The sequence below is a fragment of the Pungitius pungitius genome, chromosome 6 (assembly GCF_949316345.1).
Source record: "Pungitius pungitius chromosome 6, fPunPun2.1, whole genome shotgun sequence".
Classification (NCBI taxonomy): domain Eukaryota; kingdom Metazoa; phylum Chordata; class Actinopteri; order Perciformes; family Gasterosteidae; genus Pungitius; species Pungitius pungitius.
The window spans coordinates 12190098-12206335 of NC_084905.1; the positions used below are offsets into that span (position 1 = coordinate 12190098).

General features: G+C 40.5%; 2 protein-coding genes across 7 annotated transcripts; one reads left to right on the forward strand and one right to left on the reverse strand.

Moving 5' to 3' along the window:
• Positions 1 to 8246: 8246 nt before the first annotated feature.
• Positions 8247 to 12051, forward strand: ankrd34c (ankyrin repeat domain 34C). 2 transcript variants are annotated; one of them, XM_037450776.2, is made up of 2 exons: positions 8247 to 8581; positions 9461 to 12051. In XM_037450776.2, exon 2 carries the CDS (start codon positions 9500 to 9502, stop codon positions 11084 to 11086), a length of 1587 nt encoding a protein of 528 aa, XP_037306673.1. In that variant the 5' UTR covers positions 8247 to 8581; positions 9461 to 9499; the 3' UTR covers positions 11087 to 12051. The 2 variants fall into 2 exon arrangements, with proteins under 2 accessions (XP_037306673.1, XP_037306672.1); XM_037450775.2 differs by having other exon boundaries at positions 8248 to 8581; positions 9456 to 12051.
• LOC119195660 (retinol dehydrogenase 14-like) lies at positions 11598 to 14837 on the reverse strand. Of its 5 annotated transcripts, XM_037450781.2 has the most exons (8): positions 14701 to 14837; positions 14549 to 14590; positions 13801 to 13908; positions 13635 to 13693; positions 13285 to 13441; positions 13032 to 13148; positions 12734 to 12938; positions 11598 to 12295 (listed from the first exon to the last, which is right to left on the reverse strand). In XM_037450781.2, the coding sequence occupies exons 5-8, from the start codon at positions 13400 to 13402 to the stop codon at positions 12199 to 12201; spliced, it is 537 nt and encodes a 178-aa protein (XP_037306678.1). In that variant the 5' UTR covers positions 13403 to 13441; positions 13635 to 13693; positions 13801 to 13908; positions 14549 to 14590; positions 14701 to 14837; the 3' UTR covers positions 11598 to 12198. The 5 variants fall into 5 exon arrangements, with proteins under 5 accessions (XP_037306678.1, XP_037306679.1, XP_062419173.1 ...); XM_037450782.2 differs by lacking the exon at positions 14549 to 14590 and having other exon boundaries at positions 14610 to 14822; XM_062563189.1 differs by having other exon boundaries at positions 14549 to 14822.
• Positions 14838 to 16238: the final 1401 nt, after the last annotated feature.

Genomic DNA, 16238 nt, shown 5'->3' on the forward strand with positions numbered 1-16238 from the left:
CGTAGAAACAAGGAACTGCTACAGAAAAAGTGTTTGCCTTGTGATGGTGACATTTTTTCTTACTGAATTATAATATACTAGACTTTGACAAGAAACTATCCCATTTGAAAAACAAAAGCAAACGACTAAAGCAGAGGGCTGTATTTGCACATTCACTATTTTTACCTTCTTTTTCTCACATGACCTCATTCAATTCCGACATAATTCCCTCATGGATTGTGGTCTCTGTGGTCGGTTGTCCTCTGGATTTGGAATAACATTAATCACCCCTAAAAATACTCAAAGACATTACTCATATTGGTGTTGCTCCAGTTGGTGTAAGAAGTTCATTTTTTGCTCTTCTAGTATCTGTGCTTGATTATCTACCTGTGAGGTAATTTAAAAACAAAGGAACAAATCCTGTATTGGTGATAATGGGGATAACATACACTTGAAACAGTGAAAGTGTATAAAATACATAAGAGACAAGGTATATATTGGATAGATAAATCATATATGTATATACTGTAGTTTATCTATAATATACATTCCATTCCCTCCTTTTGTCTCGCAATGTGCTTTGTTAATCAAAAACATATTTTTATTTAACCTCTCGTCAAAATGCACTTTGTGATATTATATAATCTTTGTTACATAGATGCTTCCCACATGTTGATGACATCTAGAGTTTCATGAATGCATAAGGCAAGGTTTCCATCATCTGTAGCACAATATACTTGGATGATGCCAGTCAACAAAGTTATCGTGTCTGCAGGAGAGAAGAATATGAAAATGATGATAATGGAATGAGCGGCAGACAGTGATTAACGTTTCCTTTTGCTGACTTTACCGGCAACATTTCAGTTGAGGTATTTGGGCTTTAAAAGAGCAATTAGATCGATTGCATCAGTGGGAGCAGCAGGAGGAGCAGGAACTCAGCATGGCTACTTACATATTTATTTAGGGCACATCCCTTCCATCTGTGCATGTATCAACAGTGACACTGTAAAACAGCCACATCTTCTCATGTCAATAGAGGGGCAACTCCTGTGTACGCAACAGATTTTCAACTTGCACACAGGAAGGTTAAACCGAAATTATCACCTGACAATTTTGCAAAAATGTGAATGTATTAACATTACATGGCAAGATCACAGCAGCTGAAAATAGATATTAGTTCTACAGCAGCCCCGATATAGAGCATTAGATAAATCGCAGGTTTGGAACTGTTTTGTCACAGTGTATCCCAATCAATCATAACCATGCAAAGACAAAGTCTTCATGAAGCTCAATAATGCCGTTACTGATGCATCGTTTCCTAGAAAGAAAAAACAAATTATTAGCCTCTTGTGTGGTTGAGATATTTTCCACAGCTGCCGCCGATTATGCTTTGTGACCATTTTGGACAATGAAAAACCCTGTGAACCCTTTGATCAGCAGCACTAACAAAATCAGCGTCCCACTCCATTCAGAATTCAGCGTCCCGCTGAACAGAGCAGCGGTTGAGTCCGAGGGCAACGCACAGCAAATACTCTTCAATAGATTCTGTATGTTAACTGTACATAGTGTAGTGCTTTGTTAGATACAGATATGATGTCAACTCATTTAACACTGATATAGATATTGTCACACAACCTCTTCCACATTTGTCATTCGGAGGAGGCACAACCGGAGGGAAGGTGATGAACGTGAGTAAACACTTTGCGATACATGGAAAACATCTCTAACTCCACTGGACGTTTGCAATCAGAAATGTGGAAGGATCAGAAATCAATCAAAAGTGATTCATTTGGAATCTAACGATGACGTAAATAACTAGGTAGATAGGAAGTCTTTATCTGGACTGAGTAGTATACCTGTAAAAAGCTCTCAGAACAAGACACAATGATTCCATCTGACCAAACAAGATATTGCTCTCAAATCGTGCCACCCAGAGCTGTGTCACTCTGTTTGGAGCCAAAGTAAACTGAATCATGATGTGAAGTGAAGAGGGCCAACGCCAGTTCATCCTCCGTCTGCTAGAAAAACAACAACTGAGTCGTTAGAAAAACAACTTAAATCAATACACATCTTTATGTATAACATCAGATCGTATTAACAACAGCTCTGTACTCCCTTTAGCTCAAAGTTTTGTTTTGGTTGTGGTTCCTTTCTTCATCAAGAGTTGAGTGAAACCAAAAAAGGAGCCTGAACATGTTGCTCAGTGTGAACACAATCATCAACAAGGTCTACACATCTACAATCAGGTGATAATATGTCGAGGTTGTGTTTTCAGTCCCCAAGTGGTCTGAAGAAAATCCATACATGTAGTTTCATAGCTGAAAAAGTGATGATAGATTCAGAGGTTTAAGTGTGTTGCTTCATAGTTTTGGCATTAGATCGCTCAAATCAATCTCTTTCTGTAGAAAGGTTGCTGTGTCTGGACCAGAAAGCAGTTTTATCACTGATGGAGTTGTTCATATGGACTCTGTCAATTTGATTTGTATATTAAGTCGTATTCTAAGGTTTTATTAGGCAAGTTAAATCACTTTCACGCATTTATGAACGTAATTTATTAAGCTTAAAGGTTTATGAACGATGGTCTCCTATATGAAGACAAACCTTTTAGCTATGGATTGTTTTATTTACCATAAAAGATGTATATGTAGGTTTTTTTTCTTGCTTTTATCATTTGTTTAACATTTGTACATATTTGCACCAATCAGAGTTTAGTATTAACATTTGATTTGAGTCGTCTGCTTGGCCTTCCTGTTAATCCACTTTGATCAAACTAGACTTGAACCGTCCTGATTCGTTTCATCATGGAGTTGTTTAAAAACAGTACTATAATAATCATTTTCAAACAACTTGACAATAACAGTTTGAGATACAAAGTCAAGTGTGAATACATCTCAATGTCTATTGCCATTTGGACGACACCAATCAATTGATTTCCATAAAATACCATGTCAGTGCTTTTTAAGTGACTGTAGATGGAAGTTAGAGAGAGCTGGAGTAATTGGTATTCTTCTGGTTTGATTGAATCCCAGGCTGCTGTGTTTACTGTGAGAGGTGATTTCCCTTTGGGATGTTAAGCGCTATGAGGCAGAGATAACTGGTTCTTATCTCCATCTGCTCAGTCAGGTATGAGAGCTCCTGGCCCAGGGCAACACAAACAGGGGTGTCAGCGCTTTGGGCCTCACAATCACACAGGCAACTGAATTTGTCTTCCCTTGAACTCGGTGATATGTATTTTAACTGTGTATATTATCCTCCTCGCACCAACTATTTTTGTCAACAGGTCAGCGGCCAGATCGCAGTGGTGGTGTGTTTTTGTCGTGCCTGTTTTGAATCAAAATCAGACAGGATTAAAACCCAGGTGAGTTGTGATTCAAGCAGAGCCTTTGCTCGCTCTACCGCCTGTTGGAAACTCTGATGCGAGTTGTTCCCAGTCTATATGCACAACGGCAGGATACAAACACTGGAAACCCACCCTATTGTGTCAGCTGAAGCACTCTCATTCAGAGAAAGAGAGATGTGCAGGTGATACTACGCTTCAAACACCAGGATGCGGATTTGTAGCTTCAAAGTTCGTTTGGCTGTCTACGCAGTTTGTTTGAAATAAAAATAAAACATCTTAAATATGAGGTAACCCTCTTTTGCTTCAATTTAGATCAACGACTGCTATTGACTATTGATATGACCATGATTGACTGAACAGGGGTGTGATACCTTCAATCTGGACATTTTAACTCATGCCAGTGCTGTATTTCTCTGCAGACAGCAATATGATCCAGACTGAAATATCAAACTACTTTGGATGTATTGATATGACATATCTCAAAGGATTGGCAAAAACAACTATTTATGCTTCCCACACACAGCATCCTCCGGACTACTGTTATGTTCTGATGTTACCTTCCGTGCCACTATGAGATTATTCAGAGTTTGGATTTAAATATTCTCATTTAATTAATAATTTAAATGCAGACAATTGACTTTGCTTGTCATCATCATTTTAGACAAAGTCATTTTTCATTAACGCATCTTGATATATGGTTCGTCGCAATATTATTCCATCTGATTCCATCCATTCTATCTATGCTGCAAATTTCTTTCTATTTTTCTATTTTTTATCTTTTTCATGACAGTTTTCCTTTTCCGTTTCAATCAATGTTCCTAGCTGTTTTTAAATCTTCTTGCTTAAGGTTTGAATGTTTTTAATAGTTTTATGTAAATAACTTTTAATTGCCTTGTTGTTGAAATGTGCTATACAAATAAAATTGCCCTTCCATGCCTATACGATAATGAATTATCATATTTAATAATCACCCTCTGCTAAAGATCAGCATTGCAACATTTCAACACCTGACTCATAGCAATGCTGTGATAAAATACGCCTACAACAACATATAGCATTTTCACGCTCAATCTGGATGCAAGAAGAAAACCAGACAAACAAGTGTGTGAGAGCGTTTTGTCTCTGAGGAGTTGGAATGCATTCAGTGTGACAGCTTTCATTGTCTTACGGCTCCTTTCTTTTACCACCCAGCAATAATTACTGACTTGTGCTTTTCCTCTGGTACCTGCCAGCTCTTCCCACCACCCAACACAGCTGATCAGACCCAGCTGCAACACGCTGGTACATTCTTTTTGCCACGTATTCTTATCGGCAACCTGAAGTATTCTTATCAGCTCTCTGAACATAAAAGCTCTGTGCAGCCGTGTGTTAGAAGAGCAGGAATGTGGCTGATTCTATTCGTTATATGAAGAGATGCAAAGTCCAACCTGCTATAAGTCCATTCAGTTGCTCACTGACTCATTATGTGTGTACCCAGTAGAGCAGGATCCAGTCCTGAATTAATACAGCCATGTTTATGAAGCTTCAGAGATCTATTGTTAGTTATGTCACCTAGAGAGGACTCATTCTGCTGCAGCGTGGCTCGTCGTGTTCAATCCTGTCATGTCTGATCCTACAGATGAGCCCTGACATCCTCGAGGACATGCAGGAATGATTTGACGTCATCGACAACAGCCGACACAGAAAAAGCTCCCCACCTTGTGCTGCAGAGGAGGCGTATTTCGGTCAGAGTGCCTCATGGTGTCATAGACGTCACAGTCTCAGGGGTGTGAACTGTGAGCAGAGTGAAGTTCTCTAACTCGCTGTCAGAACATCCACTCATCCACACTGATGTACCCACATACTGTGAGAGACCCGAACTTCTGGCAGAAGCAGCGCTGAAACTGACTGCAATGAATTCAAAGCGCGAAACACTGTACGCGCTAAAATTCATTTAAACCCCATCAACACTTCTTCCTCATTCTGCAAATCCATAACCAACACAGATATAAAACAGAACACAACGCTATTATTAAAAGGTTCCGATGAGAGGTGTGACAGATCCTACCAAAACTCCAAGTTTGCCACTGATTAATTCTACAGTTAGTGAAACTATACGAGATAAACGGTAGACACACTTGTTGATCCGGAGGACAGGAGAGCACTGGAGAATACAACACAAAGTTTGAATATTGATGGTAAAGTTCTAAATGATTTTAACAATACTGTCATCTGTGGATATATCTTAACCACTTCCTCACTGACAGGCCATTAAAGTGCCTCCAATTCCAATATCCAATTAGAGGCTGCACACAACAACTCCTGATAACTAGGGTGTAGAGTTGATAAGCAACCCATTCTGAAGCTTCAGCCCCTCAGCTTCATTAGGAGGCTGTTGAGCAAAAAGAGAAAATTCAGCACGGACGACATCAAAGTGCCCACTCTGCAAAATGAGTAACAAACTCCTTATTAGATATGCACCAATCTCCTAGGATACAGCCGACATACACAATGATCACCCAGAAAAGCTGTTGCCTGTATAATGCTCTTGAATAATGCTCCACTCAATTACTACTCGCCAGAAGGGCAGGTGTTGGTTTGCACCAGCGAGATGTGAAAGAACAGAAGGGGTGATGAAGGAGATGGAGGCAAAGGAGGAATGGAAACATTTCGACATTTCCAGTATGATAAAGTAGCACTTCTCAATATGAAAAAATATCAAAGTCTCTCCAAAAGAAATGTGTCATACTTCACAGGAAAACATGATGAGAGGATAAGATTTGATTTTTATTGTAAACAACTTGGCAGGTTTTTAAGCTGCACTGGAAGCATTTATCCTACAACTGCCTGGGTAGGACGGAGACATGGAGCAGTCCGGTGCAGCAGGGTTTGTGCCAGTTGATTGCTGTCGCAGCCCACACATTGGTGTGATACAATCGCTGAGACCAAATGCCATGAGAATGTCAAACACAGTCCTTAAAGAGACAACCAGCACAGAGAAATCAACTCAAACAGCGCAAAAAAAACAAAGAATACATGTATGGCCTGGAGAAATCAACTCCTTTGTCTAAATGTTTAGATGGTAAGGCACAATTAATGGAAAAAAGAAGATGTCCATCATGCGGCCATTGTATAAAAACAACAAATATCATTCTGCTGTGTGACAGCAGCACATTTTTGAATATTTAGATCTGGTCTGCAGGGTTGTGTCTGCCTTATATCAACATTCCAACGCACAGTTGGAGCCTAAATCAGGGAAAACTGTCATTCTTCAATCATCTTTAGTAAAAGTTTGATAATTAGAGATATACGGACATTTACTTTCTTCTTGCCAAGATTTGGATGGGAAGATGGTATCAACCTTTTAGATTTAGTTGAATCCATTTCCTATATTTTTCTAGAAACAGTGACATCATTTAGGGTTTAATGACAGACATCATGTTTTCTGTTGCTAACTACTTTAGTAGACATTTGGCCTACGCTCTAAATTGAAAAACTGTTGATAACTTTTACATATATTTCGACAGGATCTATAAATAGTCTTCGAGCTACATCACTCTGTTGAATAGCAATCTCACAATGCAGACTGAAAGAACGGTTATTTTTAGAAAGGAGGGGAGGAAGAGCAGCAGCTGCGATGTAAGATATCTGAAAATGGAAACTGCTCCCAGGGGTGACAGCGCTTATTCTCTCCACTTTAATTATTTATTTTCCCTTTAATAGACCGGGGACGACAGCATCGATGGGGCAAAGATCACGCTGCTTGAGGACTGCTGACGTTCGTGTGGCTCCCACTGCTAATGAATATGTCTAAACCAGTGAGCTTTGGCCTTTGTCTGTCCCCTGGTCATTCGTGGCCATGTGGACCGTAATTCTGTCCATCATGTAGGTAAATTACAATCAACAAAGATTTTAGATTAAACGTAATTTTAAAAACTGTTGGAGTTAAGATTTTCTATGCACAAAAGCTTTGAGACGACCAATCCCTAGAATAAAAACAATCATATGATGCCGGTTGCTTGACATTATCATTATGCATTCAGCCTACATTGTGCCTTGAAGGCAAGGCATACTTTTGTTTTGACTTGGACGACTGTGCTGCTTCTCCAAATGCCGTGAACAACAAGTCCCCAGGGGCTCAGAAGGCAATCACAGGTGAGAAATCACTGGCAGCATTGACAACGGGAGTCCTGAGACATCAAGTGTTTGGATGGGTCATAAAGTGATCAGTCTCAGTCTCAGAGAAAGAGAGCAGGGGTCACAGGACTAATGATTGAACGTGGCGATGGTGGTTGAAGCTTACCTGCGCAAGTGAAAAGAAAAATACGGGATCAAAAAAGTATTTGAGTAAATGTCACAAAGGCTTTGTGGTCCCTGGTGGAATGTTATGTGTCTGATTTACCTGTTCCTTGCGGGGCTGAGAACATCACTGTTCTCATTAGAAACTGCTTCTGCGCTGTCTCATAGCAACCTAAAAATAGAAATGTCCCTATTAGGCTGTATAGCTGTGATGCTTGTTACAAGTTTTGGCCTCTTTAATTGTGCAATATATATATATAAACATGCCCTTTATTACATGGTGTATGGGAAGATGTTTTTTTCTTTCTAAAAACTGTCACTGATGTTCCACACTCAATAAATTAAATCGTATTCATAGCTGTGGCGTATTATCTGAAGCATAGATTCAGACATTTATTAAATGATAAAAGGAATATTCAGTGAGCTGTTATTCCTAATTCCCCCCCCCCCCCCCCCCCATGTAAAGGCCCAACAGTGTTAGTTGCTTTAATTTACAAATTGTCCTTTTAAAATGATTAAAATAACAATACGCATAACATTAGCATGTGTTTGGGTGGTACCGCTTGTCTTGTTTTGTGTGCTGCAGGTTATCAAGATCCCGACAGAGGTTTTCATCATCTATTTATTTTTGGTCGACCATACTCTGACGTCAGGAGAATACACGTTTCATTCAAGAAGCAAGAAAGTAAGTTATTTATAACCATTAGCACCTTCGGGTTGTGATCCTTGAGTGCGCAGTGAGCGGAATACTCCCCATTGGACTGATGTAGTGAGCCTCCATAACAAAAGCTGCACCGCTCGTGTCCAGAGAGGTTCGGCATCCTGTGTACTGAACTGGGTCGCTCCAGTCGCGGTTGAAAAATAAGGACATTGCGAGAAGAACTGCGGGAAACTTTCGATCTGAATCATTTATTTCCCCACGATTTCTTGCCTCATGGGAAAGCGCTGGATACTTTGAGCATGAGAAACCTCTCCCGTGACCAGGTAAGACAATAAACAGACATTTACTTGCCCTGAAAAATGATAAAAAACTATAAAATGATTGAAAATGATTCAACTGTATGTTTTGCGTCGCTGCTTTGTGCGTCTTTGAGGAGAATGCGGTTCGCCTATCACCTTACACCTAACGTGAGATGTATGTATACGGTTAAATACAATTTGAATACAAATCTATGAAATAAACACAATCTCAAATGCGGGATTTAACGGGGAAAGTCGACAAACCAAAATAATTGCAATGGAGAGCGTTTGTTTCGCTAAGTTATCCAAAATGAGAACCATGGACAGCGACTCCTCCGCGATATGTCATGTCGCCTGTCTGAGCTGATTGGGTTTGACACTATTTTATTTTATTTGTTGGAATTTTTTTAATAAATCTCGTTGTCGTCGAGTCTCTTATCGAATATTCCTTTTAAAAGACGATCGCACTCAAAGGGTGAAGGACGCTTTTGTTCTACGTTCTCCGTCCCTTTCATAAACATGTTGGAAAAAGACAAACGTGAGCTCCCATATTGACAGGGATAACAGAATAAACTTTGATTTTGACATCGAAATCTCGTGATCGTCCATCGTTTCAGAATCTAACAGGTGCTGTTACCATGCCGTCTCGTGCATGGGATTTTTGGGGGGATGATCAGTCTCCACTTTGGACAACAACAACAAAAACATTTTACACATCACTGTCATTTTTATATAAAGAATATATATATATATATATATTTCCTATATCGAAAACGTGGAACTGTAAGTTGTGTTTTTTACTGTATCGTTGTAAAAGACCGCCACCTGCTGGTGGTGATTTGGCAAAAGAGAGAAACAGACAACATGAGTGCTAACTACATCAATATTTTGTTCGAAGGGCAGTGAGCAGTAAATTCAACACAATCTGTGACTGGCTGGGAGATGGCAGATATACTGGAGCTGCGGACGGATGGAAATTCACTCCTGAAGGCGGTGTGGCTCAGACGCTTGAGACTCACCAGGCTCCTGTTGGAAGGAGGAGCGTATATCAACGAGAGCAATGAACGTGGAGAGACACCACTCATGGTGGCCTGCATGTCCACACACACTGACCAGCAGAGCGTGAGCAAGTCAAAGCTGGTGAAATATCTGCTGGACAACCAGGCGGACCCCAACATACAGGACAAAGCTGGTAAGACCGCTCTAATGCAAGCCTGCATCCACAGGGCTGGACACGAGGTGGTAGAGCACCTGCTGAGAAACGGAGCTGACCCCAGTCTGGAGGACAGGAGCGGGGCCTCGGCGCTGGTCTATGCCATCAATGCAGATGATAAGGAGACACTGAAACTGCTCTTGGACGCCTGCAAAGCGAAAGGCAAGGAGGTTATCATAATCACCACGGATAAGTCACCGTCCGGCACTAAAACAACCAAACAGTACCTGAATGTCCCCCCATCACCAGAGCTGGATGAGAAGTCCTCCCAGGCATACTGCACCTCTCCGTCTGACATCAACGTCACTGCATCGCCCACAACTGAGCAAGAGCAACAAAACACGGTTTTCAGTTTCCAGACCAAGCTGAAAACCTCCAGTTCAGCTGCGAAGCTCGCCAACGGGCCGACCTCTCCGGCACGCCGGCCAGCAAACCCCAAACGTGCCCGTTTGCCTCAGCTGAAGAGGCTGCAGTCGGAGCCTTGGGGGCTGATTGCTCCCTCAGTCCTGGCGGCGGCCGCCTATGAGGAGAGTAAAAAAGCCAGCTCGGAAGACGATGTCGCCGCAGGGGTCAACGGACTCTGTCTGAATAAGAGGTCAGCTTTATCTAGACAGAGCAGTGTGGACGGAAAGGACAGCTTTTTTCCGCTGGTGGGTGAACAACCCTGCAAAATCACAACCTCAATATCAGTTCCTCCGACGTCCAAAGCCTCGTATGAGAGATCTCTGGGCCAGCACCAGTCGCTGGTACGACGCAGCACCGTCCCCACGGAGCAGGAGGGCAGCAGTTGCACCGGTGGACTTGCCAGTCTGAGAGACACCGTGCACAGGAGACATCTGGAGACGGATCACTATGACTCAGACTCCCAGCTCTACTCAGGCTCTGCCATGCTAGACTCTCCTAAAGTCCCGGTGGAACGAAGGAAACTGAACACTTCTCCTCTAGCGATGCTAACTAGCTCCAGAGAATCTCTGGATAGCAACGCCAGCACGTCCTCGCCCAGCACGGCCCACAGACGTGCAACAGGCCTCCTGGAGAGGAGAGGCTCGGGCACGCTGTTGCTGGACCACATCTCCCACACCAGGCCCGGCCATCTCCCCCCTCTCAACTTCAACCCGAACCCTCCCATCCCTGACATTGGGGCTAGTAGCAAGCCTTCCTCGCCCCTGGCCACAGGTATCAGATCGATTGCTCCAGTAGCACCGAACACACCAAAGAGAGGTGGCCTCAAGTCCAAGAAAAAACTTGTGAGAAGGCACTCTATGCAAGTGGAGCAGATGAAGCAGCTTTCTGATTTTGAAGAGATGGCTCATTAGTTAGTGATGGTGTTTATGCAGCACATGTTGTGGGAGTAGAACTGTCAGGAAGTACATCCATAGGTTCCCCTGTGTAGACTCACAGCCATCTAGATGTTGAATAATGTATAAAAAAATTTTTTTTAAGTATAGAGATATTAATACTGAGCAATATAGATAGACTATTTCCCTGTGTTACACCCAACCATGGGGTTCAGAATATTTTGACTTATATGTATTACAGTATTGAATGTAAATACCAAGACATGGTCCTCTTCCTCTGAACTAGCTCTCTTACATGAAGATGTAATGCGTAGGGAACACACAGGGTCCATTTGTAGCCAGCAGGCCACTTGGGTGCACATTGTGCAAATGTAATTAGAACCATTAATGGGTTTTTTTATTTTAAAAGAAAATGTGATGCACTTGTCTGAGATGTAGCTTTGAGTAAGATGAGATTTGACTGTTTGTAGCAATTTTGTACAAAGTGCCTTTAAGATAAAGAAACAAAAAAAAACAGTGGACAGATACATTTAATGTATTAGGAGCATTTTTAATGTAACCAAAATGTGTTTCATTTCAATATTGTTGGACTCAGATGAAACAAAATGAATATACGTGATGTGAATGAATGAAAAATATGCCTCAACAAAAAGGTAAAATTATGGGCTATGTATACAGCGCTTTATTGCCCAATAGAAAAATGTTGCTATCAACAGTGTTACAAAAACCTTCAAATCACATGTATTTCTTCTATGATGAAATCAAGTAAAGAATGGAATTTGAGCCCTTGGTCAACAAAGCATTGGTGAAACTTGTCAATTAAAATGTCATTTCACGCTAATGGCAATCGAAACTAAAGATCATACCGCTTCCATGTAACTTGGCTGTAAAGCATTGCTACCGTTTGAGAAAAAACAATTAAATCCATAGTATTTTTGCAATTAGTTTGTTGTATATTCGTAATAAATGTCTATCACTTGTGACTTTCTGTCTATTTACTCATTTGTCACATCGAGTAGGAGCTCAGCTGTTTGCAGCAACGCAGATGCTCATTAAAGAGAGTACAGGTCCTTCCTCAGGCAGTCCGATGGTACTATGAAGATGATGACGAATCATGGATGTCACTGTGATTATATCAGACCAACCATAGAGGCACTCAGATCCCACAGCTCCTTGGCAGCTTCATCATCCAGACCCCATGGAGCAGCGGTTTTAGGGTGGCAGTCGCTGCAATCAGAGCAGAATTGAGTCTTAAACATGTGGCTTGATCCGTTACAACAATGCTGGTTAAGTTAGAAGTACAAGTTTTCATTCAGGATACAATGATGAATCCGGGTGGATATCACAGGGTCACTAAGAACACAGGACAGGATACTACGGTACTATGAGGGCATTCTGTTCAAGATTATGACTGTAATTTAAGTAGTTTTAGAGGGATATTCATCACTGCCACAAAAAAGGATTCTTGGCAAAACAAAAATGTATAGATATATTTTGTGTGTGATGGCCTCAAAACTTGAATTTAATTTAATATTGTTATATTTGGGAATATGCACATGTAACCCCATTATCCCCATATAATGGCAGTATATTGATGTTAAGGACGGTGGTGGCTGTTTCAGCTCTTATAAGGAAGCAACCACATAAGGATTTACAATGACTGACCTGTAGTAGAGTCCACTTTCATTCTGCAGGCTTTGCTCCACAGCGCAGTAGATGGTCGTCTGAGCCCCTTGGGTTGGAGACTTGAAGAAGAACGTGAGTGGGGTATACGCAATTCTTTTCCAAAGGGACATTGAGGGCCTGAAGTGTCGGCCGAGCTCTGTCCGGATTACACCAGGGTGGAGGCTGTAGGCAGTTACTCCGGTGCCTGCAAATTTGACAAAACGTACGACATAAACTATCTATAAAGTGGATGCATTATTTAAAATGTGTAATGTCTGGTGCGAGAAATGTTTCATACCTTGCAGCTTGTTAGCCAACTCTCTTGTGAGGAGAACATTAGCTAGTTTACTTCGTGAATAGCTTTTCCAAGGCTGGTAATCCTTTTCCTGATGTATGTCATCAAAATAGATTTGACCTGTTGAGTGAATTAATCAATCATTCAATAACCATTAAATGTATTATTTATTAATAAATGCCACTGAAAAGGAAAGCATTTTTCACTAAAGAATTAAGAATACTTCGAGAAAATTTAAAACAAAGAAAAACTGAACCTCTTTCGTGAGCTAAACTGGAGACAGTGACGACGCGGCTGGAAGCAGACTTCTTTAGGAGATCCAACAGACAGTTTGTTAACAGGAAGTGGCCCAGGTGGTTCACACCAAACCGCATCTCAATCTTCAGTTTTCCATCTCGGACAGCTCATAATACCTAAAAGTAATATTTAAAGTAAAGTAAATAAAAGTAAAGTAAATAAAAGACTGCAGTCTTTTATTTACTTTACTTTTATTTACTTTACTTTTTTCGTACTTTTATTTAGTTGGACTTGGCATCTCTACCATGGTAGAGATGCCAAGTCCAACTTTTTGACAATAACGTTGTAATTTCCGCTCCTTTTCCTCACTTCTTCTGCAGCCGTATTGGCTCGGTCAATGTCTCTACAGGCCAGAAGGACTCTCGCGCCTGAAACACACAAGCATATTATTTTAATCTGAATTAGATATTGACAAAATATGAAACTAGTATAATTTGATAGCCCATTCTGGCCAGGTCAACGGCTGTTTCCTTGCCAATCCCAGTGTTGCCGCCGGTGATCAAGACGGTCTTTCCTCCCAGCGAGGCTTTGTTACGGCACACTCCACCTGCCGACCATTTCTTCACACCAAATAATACGACTCCTGTTAGAGTGAACACACAGAGGACATTCATCTGCACCCTTATAGAGAAAAAACTTCCAATTTTGTACCATATCTCTTGTCAGCGGTCTTAAAACAACTGGAAACTCTTTTGTTAATCAGTTAAATGTTTTAGTCGTTCAATAAAAAATGCCAAATATTTGCTTGGAGAAAATCTTTGAAGTTGGTTCCTGGTTATCATAAACAATCAGCTTTTTGTTATCTTTCTTACTTTTATTACAGTAGTTGGGATTCCTGAAAATCTATATCTTAGAAAGTCTCTCTTGGGTGCTCAGACAACTTTGTTTAGTCTTTTGTTTTGTCTTTCTTCAGGATCCCTTTCTTAAATAGAACCACAATGGACATTTTAGCTTCATTCTGTTTTAATCTAATTGAGGATCAGGACAGGTCAAATAAATCTGTATACAGCCATCCCCCTATTCATATTATGGAATAGTGAGTATAAGTACACATTTTGCAGCTGTGCTTTAATGATGTTACACACAAATAAAGCAAATACTGTCAAATATTTAAGTTGTAGTATTTCATTTTTGATGGAGATACGTTTGAGAAAGTGAATTTTCATCATCTAAGCATACAACCTCACTTATTCTAAAAACATCAAATAAACTACCTCACTAACCAAGTAAGTTGGTGTTCGTGGACAGAGACGAGATCCGAGACGCTGCAACAAAACAATTTACCCGTCACTGTCACCGCAGCAATGGTTTAAGGATACTGGGAAACAATCGATCTAATCGTCGTGAAGGTCTGCATCGTCCTGCGGATCCTTACACTGTTCTTGCAGCCTTTCCCGCTTGGAGTTCAACTGACGTTGTATTTCGTATATATACACAGATGTTAGTTAACCGTCTATTGTGTGTTCCGTGTCAACAGCTGACGTTAAATAGCCACGTTGCTTTCCTCCAGGAAGTACCGCCCACTATGGTCCTTTAGACGAATCCTATTGGTTGTTGTTAGGCAACACCATATGAAATACAAAACGTGAAATAGAAATATATAAGTAATAACAGCAATAGCCACTGCCATTAAAATCATCTTAATGACCAGAATTGTGTAAAATGAACTGAAGTAAATGCATGTTTTTAGAGAATATGTTCTAAATAAAATCCAGGCTAAAATGCTGAATTTTGTCATTTTTAAAGTTTCAATCGAAACTTGCTGCTCTTCTGATACCAAATATGTGATCAACAACTACATAAATGTTTGTACATATTAAATGTTGTATTGGTAATAAGGGGAAACACATTAAGGCTTGTAGTTAAGTAAATAAATGTATCCTAAAACTATGTGATGTTTTGACAGAAGATGACTGGTTACGATAATGATGGCTGAGGTCGAAATTGTATGCTATTTATCACACATTGCATTGCACATTAACAGCTTGTGTTGGGTTTTAAACATCCATTTTATTTATTAACATTATGCTTTGAGTAAATAATTCTTATGCCCCTGCTTTAAGACCTACTATATTGATATGGGGACAATTAAATAAAATGTGCAGAAATCCTCCAGCAGAAGTCACTGTTGGCTCAACTCATTCTCAGGTCCTTATAAAAGAGGCCAGTAGATGGAGCACATACATCATCTAAGGACCAGGACTATGTTTAATTACTTCATATCAATGGATACAGAACAAGTCTAACAATACTGGGGAAGTAGTTTCTAAAGCATCAAATTATATCCTAAACTCCTTTGAGCAGATTACTAAGAGAAAAAGCAGAAGCAAGTTCACAGTAAAAAAACATTAAACCTTCGGATCTGAATTAAATTTTGATCAAAGCTGCAGCCGAGCAACTAACTTCAAATACATAATGTACTTCCTTGCTTAGGGATGGGTGTAACGTTTTAATGTGGCAGCTCAAAAGTAATCGTTTCTTCTTAACTTTAAAGCCCATTAGGCGAGTCCACCATTATGAGTCTGGACAAGGACTTAATAAATAGCTTTGACCTTGGAGTTTACAGGGTGACATCTGAGAGTGCAAGTGAAGGTGGGCAGCCTGTGCACAGTGTTCACATACCAAAAGGTCAAATTTTCATGTCGAAAGTCAAAAGATTATCATTGTGCAGCCAAGTCGGACCACAGTAACCTGATTTACAGTCCTTCATTACATTTGCAGGAAAAAACTGTGCTTTTCAAGGACACAAGCAGCTGACTTTGCGATTTCATAATGAAACACATGGTTGTATTTTTTATACAACTTGAGAAATGTTGGTTTATATAAATCTTTATCTGATATTGCATTTCTTACTTTTGTAAATGCAGGCCCCTGTATTGTCAAACAAAGAACACTTTAGAGGTGACCTGCAGA